A 21,635-nucleotide genomic window follows, 5' to 3' on the forward strand; every position below is an offset into this window, starting at 1 on the left:
ATAGTTTTGTGGACTTCTGTAACCTTTGGTTACCTAAGCTCTGGAACCAAGCATTTATGGTACCCGCATCTAGCACAATCACACTGCAAACAGCTGAAGATCTGGTCTCTGCTCTAGAACTTAAATTAATGTTGCAGTCTTGGTACCTGGGTCATTTCAGAATGATTAATATCTATGAGATGGGAGAAGAGGGGTGAATTCATTCCACTACCTAGCCTGCAGCTTTGTACCAGAAGTTTTAACAGTCTGCATGCTAATGATATGCTGCGTGTCAGTAATCTGATGCCAAACTCTAGCCTCCGTTTTTCACACTTCCCTTGGTTTGGTAGCAATGCTGAGGCACTGCCTCTGATCCTTAGCAGTCATGGGTAGATCCATTTTGAGTGCCTTCTACTACCCAATATACACCCTTAAACAGGTTCAGTGGTTGTTACCCACTTTTCTGTCCTGTACTGATTTCTGTCACTAGCACTTTCTTGGAATCTTTGAATTTTGTCCATGAGGTCTGACAATCTGGCACCTGTTTTCTAGCAGTGTTTCAGCTCCCAAGCACAGAATTAAGGCTCAAAGCACCAGACAATGAACAGATCTTTTCTGCTGAGCATGTTTAAGCCCTTCTAGGCTTGTTTGGACCACCTTACGTGGAGCTACAAGAGCATTGGGGTGAAGGCTTTATCCTGCCCCCCCCCCCCCGCTCCATTTGATGGAGGAACTGGTCAGTACACTTATTTACATTTCAAAGACAAACTTGAAAACACCCCTGGGGTATTCAGGCCAATTTCAGATCCTCCAGAGTCTGGGAGTTGATTGCTTTTTGCTTTTCATCTAGTCCAACCTTCTGCAATGCAGGAATATTTTGCCTAATGTGGGCCTCTAACACATGACCATGAGATTAAGTCTCTCATGTTCTACCGGTAATTGAGCTTGGCTTTTCTGTGGGGGGGGGGGGAGTCTACATTGGCAACTTTAGGTAACTGAAAGCTAACTCTCATCGGACAAAAGGCATGCCATAAAGTCCAGTGAGCTTGCCTGCCCCACTTGAGCAATGATTAGTTGGTCTGAGGTCTTGCCTTTGTGTTTATCGGAAGTGGCCTTTTCCTTTCTGGAATATTCTGTTGATCCTCATTTTAGATCAATCTTCAGGACTCACTCAAGAATCCGACCTTCTCTTTATAGCCATCACTTGGGTACTGGTTGATGGCAATACTTAGTCTCTGTGGAGCCTCTTCCCAAGGGGCCTCATTGCCTGACTTGCATGACAGGGGCCTCATCTCCTCTCAGGATGCCCGCCTACAGATATGATGTGCCCTTCACAGGACGCACCCTCTCTGAACTCACCAGGCCACAGAACCAGCCAAGTTTCATTGCGGGAGGAACCAGAACTCTTTGGAGTGCCCATCTATACACCTCTGTACCCACTTTCCTTCCCTGTTGAATGAAGGCCAGGCTCTTCTATCGGGACTGTGGCTTGCTCCAATGAATGGCAGGAGAGGCCTGAGGTGTGCAGTGGCCATGGAGCTTCCCTGCATGAGAGCAGGGGCTGCAAGCTCTCCTAAGCCCTTCCCGAATGCTTTCTGCACAGGGAACCACTCAGAAAGTGGCAACAGGTAAGCATCCCTGGTTATGGGGTGCTTGTGGCCTCCTGCTGATGATGTTGGGTCTCCTGCTTTTTCCATCATCCCCAGCCAGAGGTCAGGGACAAGGAGAGGGTGTAATTCCAACAGCAGGTTTCCCAGCCCTGAGCTTAGTCTCAGAATCAGAAGGCAGGAACAGGCTCCTCTGTGGAGTTTGCGTGCCTTGGACACTTTGCAGTTGGACCTGAAGAGCTGGGTTAGAAAGTCTCTCTCCTCACTTTCTCCTCACCCCCAGTAACGAGGGTGCTTCCAGTTTCTGGCTGCTGTGTGTCTTCATTTCCTTGTCCTAGAGCTTCATGACAAAGGTTTTGTAATGGTCAGTACAACAGATGTTTTTAATCCAAAATGCCTTCCTATTTAATTAATTGTTGCCATTTTGATGGGCTCATGAGGCACTATTTTTTTTTAAAAAAAAACTTTTTTAAGAAAATGAAACTTCTGTAGCACTTAAAACACGTTTTGTATAAAATGTACTGTAAAGATTTGTAATATGGTTAAAGGGCTCTTTCTCCATTACTATTTTTAATGTTTCTAAGGCTAGGAAACAATTTGTGTACATTCTGTATATGTATAGCAGCACATTTCATTTATGGAAAGATGTTCTCAGAATATTTATTTACTAATATATTTATCTTAAGCCATGTCCTATGTTGAGTGTGTGATGTTATTGTCTAAATAATAATAATAAAATAATAAAATAATAATAATAGAAAATCACTAACAGGAAGCCTGTAAATACACAGTAATTGCACACAAAGATTTTGCAATGTTTGCCGACCAAAAAGTGATTTTACAACAAATTGTAGCCCTACAGTTTTGTAACAAAAGTGTACAAATGTCTGTTTAACCCCCCCTCCCTTCAATACAGTTTTATTGTCTAACTTGAAATACATCTGAAATACAGTTTTTGTCATGTTCTGATCCGAGGCATGTCTGGTCAAAGGTTGCTGAGCTGAGGGGAGTACTGAGGGAGCAGCTTGCTGTAGCAAAGGTTGGGAACAGACAGACAGACACCTTTGATTCCTCTGGCACCATGCTCCCCTGCTTTGAGAGCTTTCAACCTTAAAAGGCAGCCAACTCTCTGGCCTGAAGGCAGGCACTCTGCAGCCTCCCTTCTGAAGCACCCCTGGCATTGCTGGGAGGCTCCTGTCTAACAGCTCAGGTGGGGAGGGGGGTCACCCTATGTCCAGCAACAGCTCTGAGCCCTGAACCAGCTTATCGTCTGATTGCTGCTAGAAGCAGGGCTCATGATATTATTAACTTGAAAGAGGTCTCCATCTTTCTTTTACACTCAGTGGATGAATGCACCAGAAAGTCATGTTATGAATTTCTCGCTGAATTGCACACAGGAGGGGGAGCGGGGGGACAAAACCTCTCAGCCATGTGGCCATTTTGGAGTCTATTCTTGGCCCTGAGTCTTCCTCCAAAAGAGTGAGAAAGAATTATGTTAAATTGCATAGAAATGGCAACATAATTTATTCAGTGTGGAACAAAGAGATGTTGGAAGTGACCTCTCTCACCCCATCCAAATGGGCTCATTGTCCAGCAATATAAGAACATAAGAACTGGTCACACTTAAGCTTTCTGTTTGTCTCCTTCCTTGAGGTGGGGGTTGTTTTGGGCTGCGGTTCCTTCACTGATAATAAAGTATGTGGCCCTCTATCCTAGTTGAAGAAAGCATGAGATTGGAGGACGGATGGATGGGACAGGTAGAAAGCAATATTGGGGTAAACACCACCTGAACTTGAAAGTTTCCAGGCTGAGGCATGACCACATATGTCAGTGTCTTGTAGCAGTGGAGAGTGCATCCAGTTTGCTTGCCGTCCCTGAAGTGCAAGGCTTTTTCCAAGCAAGGTGGAGGTGCTCTTACAATCCACTGCAAATCTACCCTCATGTGCAGGCAATAACCAAGTCACACATTTTAGACAGAAAATTAAACTCCCCTGAGTGTATTTCAGTGGTTCCTTAAGCCAATTGTAATTCCATTCAGCACAAGGCCTTGTGCACTGTTGCTGCACCAAAGCAACAGCCCGAAGCTTGGAACTGCTGCTGCAGAGATGTCTGGTGGTATGTTGAGTAGTGGCCGGGGGGTGGGGGTAGGACTTGGGGGAAAGTTGACTGCCATCTTGCATGGGTGAAGTACCCCTTAGCTTGGATCAGGCTCGTGAAAAAACACTGTGGTTGTCATGTTGGGGTTTAATGTCAGATTTAGCTGCACTGGAATAAAAACAGTCCTGTTCTCAAAGTATCACAGGATTTTCAAATAATTTCAAAGTGCAACAAGGATGCAGTAATCCCCTGAAATTTAGGGCTGCCTTGATTTTAGGCAAACTTTCTCTCTTCATAAGCAAAGAAATCTCAAACAAGATTTATTTTTTATTTTTTAGTGAATTTTTGTTGCAGATATACAGAGCCAAGTGAAATACAAAAAGCATAAATATACAGGATAATGAGACCCAAGACTTCTACGCCAGCTCGTTGAAGTACATCTAAAGGAAGAAAAAGAAATTACCAGCCACTCAATTTTCTATAAGAAACAAATGTGTATTAAGTATGTATGTTGTTCTATGTCTATTAGACATTTGCATCTGTTAGGCAGCTTTCATAAAACAACAGATAAAATGCAAAAAGATAAAACATATAAAAGATGATAGATAAAAGACAATTGTTTAATTGCTTTTTAACTATTTTTAGCTTTTTGCATTTTTATCTGTGTTCTTTTAATTTGTGCATGCCACCTTCTGTGCTGGGCCTGGAGAAAACGCAGGCTATAAATAGATATATTTAAAATGTTCAGAATTCATTAGTTACTGAATCTTAATTTCCAGACTGGCAGTTTTGTTTACTGCAGATGCACACAAAATATGGCCTGACATGTTTCAGCTAAGATGCTCTCGGACCTTGTTCAACCATTTGGTTGCTGCCCTTGGCTCCTTTGAAACAAAGGTCAGGATACAAATTTAAAAATCAATAGATCGAAAACATTTCAGGAAAACTAATGGTGGGTTGACTTTTTTTAATGTTTGATTACCTTCACAACATCTGAAGATGTCCTGTCCTCTGGAAGAGGAGTTCCAGATGTTGTGAGATACCCTTTTATTAGGGCTGCTGCATCATCCATCCTGCATAAAACACATACACGCAGTCATTAGGAAGAAAACAAATCAATATTTTTTGAACTATGCAAGAAAAAGAAAAGAAAAAGTGTGCACTGAGAGAAGAGGCAAGTGTTTTCCTAAAATCACAATACCTGTAGGAATTTTTTTGCAGTAGGAGTGTGGGGAAAGAGGAGGCAAGAGTGCTCAAGCCCACCAGCTTCCTCCTCCTCCCCCTCCTCCTCTGGGTGCCTGCTGCTCCCTCGCTTTGCCCAGCAAGCGACAAGGGAGCTACAGCGTCTTGTTTACATCAGATGCACACGTGGCTCATTGGTACTGTAAATGGACAAGACCTTTCCCTTCCATGTGTAAGGAAAGGCTTGGGAACATCCTTTAGCACAGTTGTGGAGAAAAGTAGGATTAGGCCCTCCTAGAAGGAAGGAGGGAACTTGAGAATTCTGCACTCACTTACCTATTCCTTTCTACAAGTTTTTCTACCAAGCTTTTAAGTTTCCCAGGATGAATCTCTTGCAACTTCAAGAATGGAATGTATTCTGAGGTTAGAAACTCTTCACACTTCTCATTTATGATGTAGTCTAAAATCAGACATCTAATCTGCAAAGCAGTAAAAGAGTTATTCTGGTTAGGTCCGCGGCTTACGAGAGAGAATCAACTGTCTTTCTCTATTTTGTCCCAAAGGGCTGAAATTGGGGTACCTGTATGGCAACGCCAGCTACTATACCCTGGTTCATGTGCTCCTCTACTTGCAGTAACACAGTCCCAAGCTGACATAAGGATAGGAAGCCCTGGTGGGGAAAAACAGGATCCAATCTTTTAAAGTATCTAAGAACAAACGGATCATCATGCAAACATAACAGAAATATTCTTGATTCTTACAGCACTTTTGTTCAAAGAGGTTGCAACGGATAATAGCTTCACAAACTATGAAATCCTATATGGGAGCCGTACTGAATGTATTGTAGCAAAAAGTTTTGCAGGGTCTTAAAAGTCTACATTCTTTGCAACAGAAGCTTTCATGCAGAAGAAGCGTTTTTTCAAAATGCTATTACAAACTTGGTGGATCAGGGGAATGCTGTGGACATACTGCATCTTGATTTCAGTAAGGCTTTGGACAAAGTCCCCCATGATATTCTTGCGAGGAAGCTGGTAAAATGGGGGTTGAACGAGGTAACTGTTAGGTGGATTTGTAGCTGGTTGTCTAACCAAACCCAAAGAGAACCATTAATGGTTCCTCGTCATCATGGAAAAATGTTACAAGTGGGGTGCTGCAGGGTTCTGTCCTGGGCTCATGGTTGTTCAATGTCTTTATAAATGATATGAACGAAGGAATTGAGATGCCCATCAAATTCGCAGATTACACCAAACTGGGAGGAGTAGCTAATGCCGCAGAATACAGAATCAGAATTCAAAATGACCGTAACATATTGAAGAACTGGGCATAAGCTAACAAAATGAAATGCAATCGGGACAAATGTAAGGTTCTGAACTTAGGCAGGAAGAGACAGATGCATAAATATAAGATGGGGGACATCTGGTTTACTAGCAGTACATGTGAAGAGGATCTAGGGGTCTGTGGACCACAAGCTTAAGATGAGTCAACAGTGTGATGCAGCAGGAAAAAAAGCTGTTATTCTGGCTGCATCAACAGAAGTACAGTGTCCAGATCAAGGGAAGTAATAGTACCACTGTATTCTGCTTTTGTCAGATCACACCTGGAATACTGTGTACAATTCTGGGCACCACAATTTAAGAAGGATGTTGACAAGCTGGAACATGTGCAGAGGAGGACAACCAAGATGATCAAGCTTATGAGGAACAGTTGAAGGAGCTGGTATGTTTAGTCTGAAAAAGAGGAGACTCTGAGGAGATATGATAGCCATCTTAAAATATCTGAAGGGCTGTCACATGGAAGAGGGAACATGTGTTTTTTCCCCTCCTGCTTTGGGAGGCAGGATTCGAACCAATGGCTTCAAGTTACATTAAAAGAGATTCTTGACTAAACATTTGGAAAAACTTTCTGACAGTAAGAGTTGTTTTGACAGTGGAACAGTATCCCTCAGGAAGTTGTGGCCTCTCCTTCCCTGGAGGTTTTTAAGCAGAGGTTGGATGGCCATCTGCCAGGGATGCTTTAGCTGAGATTCCTGCATTGCAGGGGTTGGACTAGATGATCCTCAGAGTCCCTTCCAAGATTCTATGATTCGTGACACCACCTTCATCACAAGAGTGCTCTCCTAAATTGATAGGCACAAAATAAAACTAAAGGAAGAAAGGAGTGCAACTATTTTTTTAACAGAAGTAGGCCAAAGTCAAAGAAAATTGAAGAGTGTTTCATTTGTGTGCAGAACACAAATACAGTGGTACCTCTACTTACGTTCACCTCTGGTTACGTATCCTTTGGGATACATATGCAGCAAACCCGGAAGTAATTTTCCAGGTTTCACCGCATGCACAGGAACGCTCTATGCACATGTGCAGAAGCGGCACCTCCGGATACACACACCTCGGGATCCAACCGAAGCTCCGGAATGGATCCTGTGTGCAACCAGAGGTACCACTGTAAATACAAAATCTACTAAGGGTGGATGCGACCTACTCCCAACCCAGAGCTACTGGTGATTTTTTTTTTTTTAAAGAAGCAGCACGAAGAAGAAGAGTTTGGATTTGATATCCTGCTTTATCACTACCCGAAGGAGTCCCAAAGCGGCTCACATTCTCCTTTCCCTTCCTCCCCCACAACAAACACTCTGAGGTGAGTGGGGTTGAGAGACTTCAGAGAAGTGTGACTAGCCCGAGGTCACCCAGCAGCTGCATGTGGAGGAGCGGAGACGCGAACCCGGTTCACCAGATGACGAGTCTACTGCTCATAACAACTACACCACACTGGCTCACAAAAGAGTGTATAAACGCTTGAAGTGGAACACATAAGGCCTGTGGTAGGAATTCCTGGGTGTACGTGTGCCATGTGTTGGACTCTCACTCGCACGATCCCATCAGCCCCAGCTAGCCTGGCCAGTTGCCAAGGGTGACAGGAGTTGTAGTCTAACTAAGTTATGGAGGGCCACAGGTCCCCCAATCCATCTTTAGTCTAGATTTGATACTGTAGAATTTTAACTCTGGGGCTTCACCAACTGATTGTAAAGTACAGGAACTATTTGGGTACACCTGTGTGTGCGTCTGTATTCACTCACCTGAATCTGCTGAGCTCTTTTCTCAGGTTGTGGAATCAGCAACAGACACCCCAAGGCCAAAGCTTGCAGGTCTAACTGGGCATACTGCTTTGCAATCCCAGCCAGATCTAGATCAGCCATGAGAGGACACCTTTGGGAAGTAGCCATTAAGTGGAGGAAACAGTAAGAAGCTACAGTTACTTTATAAATTAACAGTAACAACCTTCCTTCAGTGGCCTAACAGCTTGATGCGTAAGTGTACATACTAATTCCATGTTTTAATCATTCATCTTTCTCATGATTTAGTTGTTCCTTTCATGCTCTTATTACCAGTGCTTTTTTTCTAGAAAAATAGGTGCTGGTACTCACCATGAGGTTGTTACAGTAAGTGCCACACTTTTTAACAACAACAAAAGAGGTGCCAACACCCTTGAGTACCCCCTGAAAAAAAGCACTGCTTATCACAGACCTGGTACACACACAAAGTCATCTCAAGCTGTCGAATAAACTGCAAGAGCGGCAATGGAAAATTGCTTCCACACACTAAAAGTTCCCTGCGACTATAAAGACAGCAAAGCAGGGAAAAGGCTAGCATTTTTAATTGGCAAGTACTTTCTCAATGATATGTTAGGTTTTGGTTTTTACACATAGGAGAAGTGCTATTCCCCACCTGCAGCTTGAGGTAGTATGGTCCAATCGGCCACCTCATTCTGCTGCATATGGAGAGTGCTGGAATTTTTAATTCTTAAGGAAACATTGTGTATATGAGATGTTTATTTACCTCAATAATGTTCCGAAAGACTCATAGCATGCTTCAAGCTGATCAGCACTTGGTGGCTGTGAAGCTTTAAAACAAAACAGACACATAGTGAAAGGATTTCTACACACTGAATTTTTATTAAAGATTTTCTTGATTTACAAAGGTGTGTGCAATGTCTCTCTCGTATTTTTTTCCATGTAACATTTTTACAAATCAGTTTTGGTTGTTGAGACATTAGGAAGAGGGAAAGAGATGGGTGGGGTGGGATGATGATGTTTCTATTTTACTTAATCTATGTAGGGTTTGGTGTCAGTGTTGTTTGTGTAGGTTCTCTGTTGTTCACTTGTGCTCCTTTGGCGGTGAGAGGTCAGGGTTGGCATAGGGTGTGATTTTTCATTTGTGGTTGGCTGTGGTGATCTTTGGTTTCCTGTGTGAGTGGGGTGGGTGGGTGGGTGGGTGTTTTTGATCAGACCAGCCATATTGATTTGTATGCTGTCGGTAGATTTTTGTCATTGTCTTGTTGGGCTGTGTGTGCGACGAAGGGGAACCATACCGGGGTGAAGGTGTCTTCTTCTGTTGGTCCCCGTGTCAGTTTCCGCTTACTGGTTAGTTTTTCTAGTAGGGCTGTTTCCCCTACTACTTGGTACCATTGGCCCATGCTTACTCCTGACAGGTCTCTCCAGTGTCTGGTTATGCTGTTTCTGGCTGCTGAGAGTAGATGGATTATGAGTTCTTTGTGGTGTAAGTGGCCATTATTGTCTTGGAAGATTTTTAGTAAGACCAATTCTGGGGTGATTTCTAGCACTTGCTTGGTTATCTTGCCTATTTCTCATATGGTTGTTGTCCAGAATTGTTGGATTTTGGGGCACTCTCACGACATGTGGAAGTATGTGCCTGAGGAGGTGCACCCTCTCCAGCATTTTGGTGAGGTTCCTGGGCATATTAGCGCTAATTTTCTTGGTGTTAGATACCACCTGTAGGTTAGTTTTAGGGTGAGTTCTTTTCTTTTTGTTGATATGGATTTAAAGGGGGGTTTAGACCACATTCTGGTCCATTGGGTGGGGTTGATTTCGTATCCTATGTCATCCTCCCTACACACTGAATTTTTGATTCGCTGCCGAGGCAACCCACGACCGCCCGTGATGGCGACCTCGCCGGAAGTCTCGAATTTTTGATTTATTTCACAGAGCAATTGCTTTCAGCTCTGCAGAGGAGCTCATAGTATCCAAACTACCTCCGTCAGAGCTGTGAAGCAGAGCTCCCTCCACTGGCTCTGCTGTAACAGGTCAGCTCCATCAGGCCTCCTCTCCCCGCAACTATCATCTGGGGTGGCCATCAGTGGGAGAGCTTTGCTGGAGGCCCAGCTCCTTCAGGCCCCTGAACTGTGCCAGCTGGTCAATATAGGAACAGATTTGTGACTGAGATTTGATACTCCTCTTCCCTCCCTGCCCCCTTTGAATGTGGGAAGGGACTATCTTGCTTTGATGGTATTTAAGTCTGGCAGCCTTGTTGGCTGAAGAGTGAGATACAAATGCTCCCAATAAATAAATCTCTCTATACACAGTATAGAAAACTAGTGATCTTTGTAATGTGTGACTATTGTAGTAGGATGGCCAGATACCACATAGTATTTAAGCAAGAACCGAAGACCAAATAAGTGAATAAGGCTAAAATGGGGGGGGGGGTATGCAAATGTGAATTAAAAAATTATGTGCTATAAGAAACGTAAGAAACATTCTGCTGGGTCAGACCAAGACCCAATCTTCCTTCCTCCAGTAGCCAATCAGATGCCTCCAGGAAAGCCAGCAACAGCCCTCCCCAATTGTTGCTCGCCAGCAACTAGGATTCAGAGACATACTGCCTTTGAACAAGGATCTATCACTTCTCCTTTGAGCAGGCCTCTCCTCCATGATTTTGTCTGATTCCCCTATAAGCCAGTGACCATGAGCACTTCCTGTGGCTTTTTAATACCATACATTCATTATGCACTGCATGAATAAACACTTTGTCCTATTCTGCTGCCCACTCATTCCAATCCAAATTGTACATTTAAAAAACTTCTCTATAAGTTAAGAATGCACATGATTTGCCATGCAGGAGTAAAACTTAAGTTTAGTAGGACTTGCCTAGGACCACAGCCATATTCTATATAAGACCACAGCCATATTCTGCTTTTGTTGGTCAAGGGGAAATGCACTGAACTATTGATTCTATAGGGATGCTTCAGTTGCAAATCCCGCACTGCAGGGGGTTAGACTACATGACCCTTAGGGCTCCTTCCAACTCTACAATTCTATGTTTCTATGAGTCCCTCCCCACGGTTGCTGGGAATCCCACTGACCCACTTTCTGGTGCCTGAGATTTCATCAGTTATTTTGCACACGCTTTGAAGGCTCTTCTTTTGCAACCAAACAGGCTAGAATCCTTTTGTTTAACTGAAACCAAGATGCTGAATTCCACATGCACAAAAGCATCGTGTGATGATTTGGTGGCATGATCCAAGAGCAAAGAAACAAAGCTAACCTGAAAGGCACGGCGCCAGGATGACACTCTGCCAAGCTAGGACGAAGTTTGGAATCTGCGGAAAGTTAAAACACATCTTCAAATACCTGAGAGAATGTCATACTTTTTGGTTAGTGGATCCTGTCAAGGATATAGTTTAACGCTCTCCTGATCAGATTTGTGAGACTCTTAGCAAACACATTCTTGCCATCTGCTGTGAGGTGCAACCCAACTCTTGTCAGAAGTCCTTCCTCAAGGAACTGGAGACCATGGTCAAAGAAGCCAAATCTTCCCTAACAAAAACCCCTGTGCAGCCAGTGGTTTACTTCCAGTGTTTTCCTCTCTGTTGTTGGGCCATGACCTTCAACAGGATGAAAAACCACCTGTGCCCCAAGGCCCTTCAGCTTCCTGCTCAGATAATCAGAGTCCTTTTCTATACATTAAAGGCTGTGTGTGGCAGTATTGTTTGTACCCACATGAATCAGAAGGAAGGGGTTGTGGTCAATGGGTTTTATAAGACATGGCAACTTCTGTTACATAGTGAATCTTTGCACCTGGAAGACAGCACACCTCCTAACAGGACATCCTGTGGCTCTGTCCCCCTAAGTAGGGAGTCACCTACCACCACCTACCAGTGGTGTAGCATGGGGGGGCCAAGGGGCCGCCAGCCTGGGCGCAGTTAGGCAGGGGGGATGCATCACGGCACCTTGCCACGTTGTGAGCTGTTGCATCCTTCTCAGCGCCCTCAAGCTGGAGGGCAGCTGAGAAGGACACAACAGCTCACAGCGCCCCACAAGCCCAGTACCATTTTTGCAAGTCTCGCAAAGCGGTGCTAGGCTCACAGGGCGCCATGAATGTGCCCTGATTAGCAGCAGTGGACAGGGGCACCCCAACTGCGGTCAGTGAAATAAATAAACAAACATCAAGCTGCAGGAAAACAATGAACAGTGGATCAAAAAGATTGGGGGGGAAATTAAAGTAATTTTGCCTCGTGCACAAATTATTTCAAGTTAACTGCCCAGTAAGTCTCCCTGCAAAGTGCAGTCCAGTTATGCTGCCACTGCCAAGTCGGGCTCTTTGCTGCAACTCCGATGGGGGCAAGGGCATTGAAGCAGTCTAGGAGGTGGACACACGGGGAGAAAAGTGGCCCTTCAGGTATTACAGTCCCAGTAATGAAATGTTTTACACTTTAAAAATGAGGACATTGAATTGAACCTGAAAATGGAGCCATTTTAGTGGGTAAACCATTAAGTGCAAACTCCTAACTGGAACAACTTTGGAGCTGCATTTTGGACTGACTGCAATTTCTGAAGCGTTTTAAAAAGGCAACCCCACTTATATAGTCTAGTAGATGCATAGATTACTAAGGCCAGCCAGGCTCCTGTCCAGGCAGGGCCACAGCTGGTAGAAAGGCACTCAGTGCTTTGGAGGCAATCAGTAACATCAATGACCTCTTAAAATTAAATTAAATATTAAATTGTCTGCAAATAAACTAATTACTACACCCATTTCTTTTTAAAGTTGGGCAAATATTCCAGCTTGAGAGGGAGAGAGAATTCACGCACCTGCCATAAGGAATAGATCCCAGTAATCTCTGTCAAAACCTTCTTCAGATAATGAACCTGAAATACACAAGACTTTTTCAAGGATTGTATGAGCACAGCAAGAGGAAACTGTTAAGATGCAACTTTAATGGAGGGCATGGCGTTGTTTAATTCTCTCCCATCTTTATCAGACAATAGAGGATAACATGCAACTTTGAGTTTTCTAGCTTGTCTATGAAAACCCAAAAGTTAATAAACAAACATTGACATGGAATTCAAGACACCCCCCGATGCAATCTTCCCCCGTTAATTGGCAAATGAGAATAACCTAAATAGAAAATAAAGGATGAATAGTAAATAGATTTGTTTTTTAAATTATCCCACCTTTCCTAATACATACAAAGTGTCTTATAACATAAAACATCAACATCAATTCCGACCAGGTGATGCTGGGATGCCCACAGGTGGGACACAAGCACAACAGGACTCGTGTGCTTTAGCAAGTGTTATTGAGAGCCGTACAGCTGCTGATTCTGGAGGCAGCACACAGCCATCATGATTAACAGCTAATGGGAGCTTCATCCTCTGTAAATCTGTCTAATCCTCTTGCAGAGCCATCCCAAGTTGGTGACTATCACCACATCCTGAGTTGGTTAATTAAATGATGAAGACAGCCCCTTCTGAAACTATAAAATTTAAAAAAATTGTCCAGTAGCACCCTAGAGAACAACTACGTTTGTTCTTGTTATAAGCTTTCGTGTGCATGCACACTACTTCAGATACCTATCAGATATCGTATCTGAAGAAGTGTGCATGCACACAAAAGCTTACACCAAGAACAAACTTACCGGTAGTTGGCCTCTAAGGTGCTACTGGACAATTTTTTATATTTTTTTATATATTTCAACTGCGTCAGACCAATACGGCTATGTACCTGAATCTATAAAATTGAATTAACTAGAACCCAAACCTGCACTAGCACTAGGAAGCTTTCCTTGCAGGACACCAAAACATGCAGGGACCTTTCCCTCTCCAAAGAAGTCTTACCTTGTTGAAACTAATCAGCTTCTGAAGCAAACCATTCCAGAGTAAACGATCGTGCACTTTATATTCCAAGCTAAGTTCTGCCACAAGTTTCACTGCCTGAAAGCAATGAGTAAATTATTTTATTTTTTACTGAACACGTTACTGTGAAGTGGCGGAATTGCAACTAATGACCAAACTTAAAACCATGGAGAAACCTGGTTTCAACAAAGACATTGGATTCTTATCTCATTATACATAACAAAGCTATCTTTAGCCATCTCACCCCTTGCCTTTCCCTGCAAGTGGTCAACAGGTTTTCCACACCTATCAGCTGATCACCCATCCCCACCCCCCTTCTGAGTAATACCCCTCCCCACTCCCTCACTATATTTAAGGGTCTGGTGACTTCTGTTTCAGTGTATCTGAAGAAGTGTGCATGCACACGAAAGCTCATACCAAGAACAAACTCAGTTGGTCTCTAAGGTGCTACTGGAAAGAATTTTCTATTTTGTTTCGACGTTATTGTGAATCATTCCAAAGCAGAGAAAACTTTTGCTGTTCATCAGTAATGTAGGACTTAAAACACTTCTTACTCTTCTCCGTGTACCTGATAATGTCCTTAATACCGTTGTGCATTTAAAAAGATAGACCACGAGGAAAAAGATATGTGTTTTGTCCCTTCCGATCCCCTGCCATATTACCATGGGTTCGTGGCTATGGTTCTTCCACAAGCCTTTGATCATTCCTTCCTTGGGAGTGCTTTGAAACGTTGAGTAGGTGTATGGGATATTCAGAATTTCAAACTGAGCAAGGAAAATTAAGCATTTCAGGAAATTCCTGTTAAAAAGAAATGTGCATTTATTGCAGAGGTTCACGACAGGGAAACCAAAATGCTACAAACTTCTAAAAAAGACAGTTGTGTGCAAACAGTCTGTGCAGCCAAACTGAGCAAGATGAGGAATGGTGTGTTTTTCCTTCCCTGATCCAAAACTCTGCATGCAGGGGGGCCCTTTTTCACATGCTAAAATTTCACTGAGTAGTTGCATGGAATTCAGGACCCGGCTTTCGTCCATGCACTGGCTGCATCTTAGCTTCTTAAATCTGCCAGTGCGATGTGGTGGCTCTGGTTTAAATTCCTGCTCAGCCACAAAGCTTACTGGGTTACCTTGGGCGACTGATCTGCCTACCAGCTCACCACCCATCCCACCTTGAATTCCTTGGAAGAAGGGTGGGGGAGGCTTTCATGTCTGCAGCACTATCAGCGCTGCACATGCTGTGGATGGGAGCCAACAAGGCGTTTGGGGAAACTGAATGAAACTTCATCACTTGTTGGCATTCTGTATGTCTGAAGGAAAACAAGATTCTGCTCACCTCACTTCCTCTAGGGGCATTTTGAAGAGGGTCTCAACAGCACAAGGGTCCGCCAGGCAGAGCAGACACTTGAGAGCCCGGCTTCTGTGAGCAAAGGTCAACTTGCTTACTCCAATAGGCTAAAATAGGGAGGGGGTGAAAATAATACAATGAGAGGAATGAATGAGAGGATATTACAGCTGAGGTAAACTACCACATTGATGCCACTGAAAACAGTTTAGGATGCCAAGAGGGCTAGAGCCCCAGCTCCTGATTCACGGACCCAAACGGGCATTGACCTGTCTGGCAACCTGCCTACCAGTTGGTTTCAGAGTTCAAATTCAAGATGCCAACTGAGGCCTTCGCCCATGTATGCCTCCCCCAAATTACACAGCAGACGAGGACTTGCTTCAAGTTCCAAGATTTAGAGGGGCCAGACTGCCAGCTACAGGATGCAGGTCCTTTTCTGCCATGGCCCTGAAATGATCTTCTGAAGGATGCCCATTTATCTCCATTGTACTTTTAGAAATTACATTCATTCAACCTACTCTGCCGCCTTGCAGTTGCTGCTGCAGCTAGTTTAAGACCATTAAAATAATGTCTAAACTTGTGTGTTATTTTGTGAAATTGTTTTAAATTTTCTTTCGTACACTGTCAGTGTTCACTCCCAAAGCAAACAGCATTAAAATTTTCTAAAATAAATAAAATAATTGAAACAAAACAACTTAGGGATCGATAAATTTGCAAAGTTATGGGAGCCAGCAGCATTTTCGCCAGGTCACAGCTTAGTAAAAGCATAGGAACAATTTGGTCTTCCAGCTGCTGTTGAACTCCAGCTTCCATTTGCCCCAGTCAGCCTGGCCAATGGTCAGGGGTGATGTGAGCTGAAGGGCTAGATTCCCCATCCGTGGCTTTGTAAACTTAAGGCCCTGGGCTCAGTCCCCGAAAAGCTCCTGCCAGTCAAGAGCTGAGTGAGTTGGAAAAGGAGTATGAGCAGGTAAAAGGCAGCAGTCTATATTCTTTCTTTGCAAGTTCCTGGGAAATGCAGGAGGCGAGTGCTCTTGTGTTCGGGTCCTGCTTGCAGGTTTCCCACAGGAATCTGGTTGGCCAATTTGAGAACATGTTGCTAGGCTTGATGGGCCATTGGCTTAATTGGGCAGTCTCTTATGCTCCAGCTGAAGATATATTTCAAAGCTAGAATTCAGTAGTTATGGGCCAAGAATAGTTTTAATTCCATGCACTGAAGGGGATTTAGGGCTTATGTTTCTCAAAAAACAGCCTGCCATGCTGCACGGCAAACCTTTTTTGAAGGAGGTTTCAAGAGCACTTAAGTGTTATGACTAGGGGAAGTAGGTTCTGAGAGAGGAAAACATGAATTATTTTAGGCCATAGATGTGCTTAACAGTAGCTCTTTGGATCCTGGCCACTGTGTTCAAATCCTAGCTCAGACTTGGGACTCCAGTGCCGCCCCAATCAATTAGTTCTGAAGTAGAGAATTTGTGCAGCATAAAATGTCCAGTCACTGCATCTATAATATACAACACAAATAACTTACAGAAGTTCTGGATACTGTACATTCATAAAGGATTCTCAAGTTGTTATCCACTGGGCCAAGCTGTAAGAGATAGAGAACTCTGGAAAAAAATAAAAAAAATTAATGGGGACTCCAGATTGCACTAAAGTGGTTTGTTTTACTGTGTGTAAAGCTGACATTTTAATTCCATCATACATGATGGAATCAATAACTTATTGACAAACAAGTCTTCAAAGGGAACGTGGTCAGTGCCAGGGGTGCTTGCTGAAGCCCACAGCACTACAAAGGGCCCACCCCCAACGTCTGAGGCCTCCTGGTCCTGCATATCCATTTCCTTGCTGTTGCTACCTGTTCACCTCCCCTCTCCGATATGCAAGAGTGAGGGAGACATAGCAGCAACTCCCTCTGGGAAGTTGTGGAGATTGGGCACAGAAGAAGAGGTCCAGTGAGTGGGGGTTACACTTCCTTGGCAAGCCCCTACTCACATTAGGATATATTCCCCAAGGGGAGCCTGAAGCCCAAGGTAGAATGAACAAACACATCAGAGGGTTGCATCAGAACAAAGTCTTACCTCTTAAAGTCTTCATCTTGGATATTTTCGAAAACCTTTTAAAAAGATATGGGAAAGTAAATTGAAAGTAGAAGAGAGTGGTTTTGGAAAACTAGTTTTCAGTGACAAGACTGAGATGTTCGGTCAGGCAAAAGCCCAATAGTTTACTGTACCATGGGGATGGGAAAGAGAACCTGCTTAGCAGGTGAGATCTTTTGCTGCGTTTTAACTGGGGCTCTGCCTTTCTGGCAACCTCCAAATGCTGTGTGCATTCGAGCCGGGTATATCCCACCCCAAGCATACATTTACACTTGTAAAAGCAGATTATTCCCCAACTGATTGTGTTGTGTTAAAACTAGAAATTGGCACGGCTACAACTGGGTTGTGATTTGCAGATTACTCTCCTGAACACAGAAATCTGGAGCTGATCTAAGAACAGAGAATCCCAAATCTTGACATTCCTAATCCTCAATAGGAACATAGTCTAAGGCAACTTTCTATGTTTCCTGAGTCAGATCCCTGGTCTTGTCTAGACTGTCTGGTTGCTGCTCCCCAGGCTTTCGAGAAGAAAGTCTTTCCCAGGCCTACCTAAAACCTCTGCTTACAAGGAAGACACTCTACCACTGAGCTATGGCTCTTTCCACCAAAGAAAGAGGAAACTTCCAAATGGTCCTGGAAAGTGTGTACAATTACTCAGGAGCATTCCAATCCAAATGTATTGCATTTTCCATAGCTCAAAGACATCATTACCACACCTGGGCAGCTTACTCAAAGGGCTTAGAGCTGCATATAATTGACTATGTGGTTTTTAAAGTTTAAAGGTAAAGGGACCCCTGACCGTTAGGGTCCAGTCACAGATGACTCTGGGGTTGCGGTGCTCATCTCGCGTTACTGGCTTCCGGGTCATGTGGCCAGCATGACTAAGCCGCTTCTGGCGAACCAGAGCAGCGCACGGAAACGCCGTTTACCTTCCCACCAGAGCGGTACCTATTTATCTACCTGCACTTTGACGTGCTTTCAAACTGCTAGGTGGGCAGGAGCTGGGACTGAGCAACGGGAGCCAACTGCCAACCTTCTGATCAGCAAGCCCTAGGCTCTGTGTTTTAAAGCTTAGCTGCTCTTAAATCCTATTGTGCTGGTTTTTGGTTTTGTTTGAATATGGTTTAAGGATTTTGTAATATTTGGGTTTCTGTATTTTAATACTGTATAGAAACTGGCATGTGAGGATAGGTATCCTAAAAGGAGATTTATAAAACTTTTAAATGAACAAACTCCTGTGCCCATTGTTGTTCAACATCTTTATAAATGACTTGGGATGATGGAACAGAGGGGATGCTTATCAAATTCGTAATGACACCAAACCGAGGGGTAGCTAATGCTGAAGACAGAATCAGAATTCAAAATGACCTTAACAGATTGTAGAACTCAGCGCAAGCTAACAAAATGAATTTCAGTAGGGACAACTGTAAGGTTCTGCACTTTGGCCGGAAGAACCAGATGCACAAATATAAGATGGGGGACACCTAGCTTACTAGCAGTACCTGTGAAGAGAATCTAGGGGTCTGGGTGGACCACAAGCTTAACATGAGTCAACAGAGTGATGCAGCAGGAAAAGAAGCTAGCGCTATTCTAGGCTGCATCAACAGAAGTGTAGTGTCCAGATCAATGGAAGTAATAGTCCCACTGTATTCTGCCTTGGTCAGACCATACCTGGAATACTGTTCATCTGTCATGGATGCTTTAGCTAAGATTTCTGCACTGCAGAGGGTTGGACTAGATGACCCTTGGGTTCCTCCCAACTCTAAGATTCTATGAGATCTAGGCAGTTTCTAAGAATCTAGTTGCAAAGTGCCCCTTTTCCCCATCCCTCCACCTCATTGGTCCAGTAATACAACAAGTAATTTGTAAGAATACGCCCTTTCCAAGGGTGTTGGTGTGAACATATCAACTCATTTTTTAATTAAAAAAAAAAGATAATTAAAAAACTAGGAAAAATGCAAAAAATGGCATTCACACTGATCTGGGCATCATTCATACTTCTCTGTGAGGAAAGGCTAAAGCAGCTGGTGACTTTTAGTTTAGAGAAGTGGAAGCACTGGAAAACCTGGGAGGAAGTTATCATATCCTCTTGGGTTTCGTTATACACAGACAAGGGGAGGCTGAGTGTAGTTGAACATGCACTCTCCACTTTAAGAAGATTGCTACCAATACAGGAGATACAATATGACTGATTCCTCTTTCTAAAGGGCACACTTACGTCTGTTGGTGGCACACTTGGACATAGCCATTTTTCTAATAGCATATTCCGTATTTTCTCCATATCCAAGTTGTTAATTTCAGCTATTTCTTTAGCCAACGCATGGATATCTACACAGACGGAGACAGTATTTTTATGGCAAAATCCTCATTCCAGCTTGTATACACACCATTCAGAATGCACCAGTGCCCAACATAAATAAAATGAGTGTCTTACACTTTCCTGCAAACAGGCATTGCAGAGGATGATTGGCAGTTGCAGGCAAGCCATATTTCAAGGAAACTGCTTTGCCTGATAAGATTCTGAGTACTTATCCCAGGCCTTTGGCTTATTTAACAGTCTATGGCCTTTTAAACTGAGGAAGCGAGCCGAAAGGAAGCCCTCCGGCTCGCACTTCTGCCTTTAAAGGGGAGTCCCGGCCACACACCCCCAGCCGGCCACTTGGCCAGCTGTTTGTTGACGTGGCCGGGAATCCTCCAGGCAGCGAGGGACAAAGTCCCCCGCCCACCCGGAAGTGAGAGGGCGACCACGTTGTCCACCACAACTCCTCCCCACAGGTAAGTGGAGCGGATTTATTGTTGTATTGTTGTGCTTTTATATTATAAACTGCCCTGTGATCCTCTGATGAAGGGCAGTATAGAAATTTAATAAGGAAAAAAAATCAAGTTTGCAGGCACCGTTTTTAACCATTGCTCTACCCAGGTACCACTACTTGTCAGGGAGCCAGTAGTAAAAGAAGGGGGGGCGCTACAGACAAAACACTATTACAGTCATACCTCTGGTTACGATAGCTGTGGGTTGTGTTCGGCACAGGTTACGAACATGCCAAACCCAGAAGTACCAGAATGGGTTACTTCTGGGTTCAGCGCACCACGCATGCGCAGAAGCACCAAATCACGGCATGGGCAGATTCGGCACTTCATGTTGCGTTCTGGTCATGTTGCGAACGGGGCTCCGGAATGGATCCCATTCGTAACCAGAGGTACCACTGTATTTTATTTATTAATGAAAATATTAACAGGCCACCTTTCTGACAAAGCACCTTAGTCAAGCCAATTAATTGTGAAGAAAGGTGTGCAGACAGAGAATCCTCATGTTGTCTCTAGCCTTTTTTGGTAGCAGAGTGGGAACAGTAGTGTTATTTGGTCCGCACGAGCATTGCTTTTATAAGGGCCCCAGGCAAATGCGGGCTCTCACAGAAGGCAAGAGAGGTGTGACCTAACCTGGGTAATTTTTGCCACATGGATTCTGAAATCTTTCAGATATGCTGCTGTGCTGATAAAGCAAAACAACCAGATGTGCAGGTTTTCCAACGAGCTTCTGATGGCTCTCAGAGTGCAGCTTGTGCTCTGCAAGTACAGCCTCAGTAGCAGATCTCTGGTGTTGCACCTGCAGCCTCTTCAGATGCACTCGGGCCTTTTCACGAGAGTCATCCTTTATCGGAAGACAGAACATTTTATTTATAAGTAGAGCTAACAGGCTGCATCAACAAACAAATGGAAAAATGAAAACAATAAGCTAGTAAGAATGGTTTGCCAGTAAAACCTGTAAGTTCAACTGTTGCGTGCAAAGCTTGCTTCTTACTGTGACAGCTTATTTTAGGTTATTACATATATTCTCCTCTTCCTGAATTCCCTGGATGCTGCAGAGGCAAGAAGGCACAACCCCACTTCACTGCCTCAGCTGGGCCAAGATACCACGTGGCTTCTCTTCTCCTGGAACTTTCTCCATCTCCCTTTCCCCTCCACGTACCTTTTCCCTTTGTATCACATCTGTAGGTGTGGGCTGCTCTGTGGGGTTCTTTCTAAATGTTCTAAACATTTTGTTTTAATATCATTTTTATTAAAGATTTTCATAAATTATAACACTTAAAAAATGGTTGTACAGCACATAGCTTTATGTGCTTTGTAAGGGGGGAAATCCAACCAACCAAACCAAAAAGCTAGCATACTGTCTGTCATTATGCAAGGCAGCATTAAGAGACACATGCACACTCTGCTGGAACTCAGACTGTACATCTCTGCAAAGTCCCTGTCAGTGTGGATAAGGCAACCCAGTGTCAGTAATGAAGGGAAGGGTTTGTGCCCTATGGCACCAGTACTGCGTTTGACTTCTGGCCACAGGAACAAATGGGGAGAGAAAGTCAAGTTCACCCCCTGCCTCCACTTAGAATCAAGCCTCCTCTTATCTGCATA

General features: G+C 43.8%; 1 protein-coding gene across 1 annotated transcript in view; it reads right to left on the minus strand.

Annotated features, from left to right (window-relative positions):
• Window positions 1-4,055: 4,055 nt before the first annotated feature.
• The window catches only part of KNTC1 (kinetochore associated 1), an 82,009-nt gene continuing 64,429 nt past the window's right edge, over window positions 4,056-21,635 (minus strand). Inside the window, exons 49-63 of the mRNA XM_033174388.1 lie at window positions 20,664-20,874; window positions 19,441-19,550; window positions 17,205-17,239; window positions 16,655-16,733; window positions 15,121-15,239; window positions 14,451-14,586; window positions 13,771-13,866; window positions 12,745-12,801; window positions 11,201-11,255; window positions 8,699-8,762; window positions 7,939-8,068; window positions 5,446-5,535; window positions 5,202-5,344; window positions 4,666-4,756; window positions 4,056-4,123 (exon numbers count right to left, since the gene is read on the minus strand). Of these exons, the coding sequence (XP_033030279.1) occupies window positions 4,100-4,123; window positions 4,666-4,756; window positions 5,202-5,344; window positions 5,446-5,535; window positions 7,939-8,068; window positions 8,699-8,762; window positions 11,201-11,255; window positions 12,745-12,801; window positions 13,771-13,866; window positions 14,451-14,586; window positions 15,121-15,239; window positions 16,655-16,733; window positions 17,205-17,239; window positions 19,441-19,550; window positions 20,664-20,874 (1,440 nt within the window). The 3' untranslated portion in view covers window positions 4,056-4,099. The remainder of the gene's footprint in view (window positions 4,124-4,665; window positions 4,757-5,201; window positions 5,345-5,445; window positions 5,536-7,938; window positions 8,069-8,698; window positions 8,763-11,200; window positions 11,256-12,744; window positions 12,802-13,770; window positions 13,867-14,450; window positions 14,587-15,120; window positions 15,240-16,654; window positions 16,734-17,204; window positions 17,240-19,440; window positions 19,551-20,663; window positions 20,875-21,635) is intronic.

Source organism: Lacerta agilis, chromosome 17 (assembly GCF_009819535.1).
Source record: "Lacerta agilis isolate rLacAgi1 chromosome 17, rLacAgi1.pri, whole genome shotgun sequence".
Lineage (NCBI taxonomy): Eukaryota > Metazoa > Chordata > Lepidosauria > Squamata > Lacertidae > Lacerta > Lacerta agilis.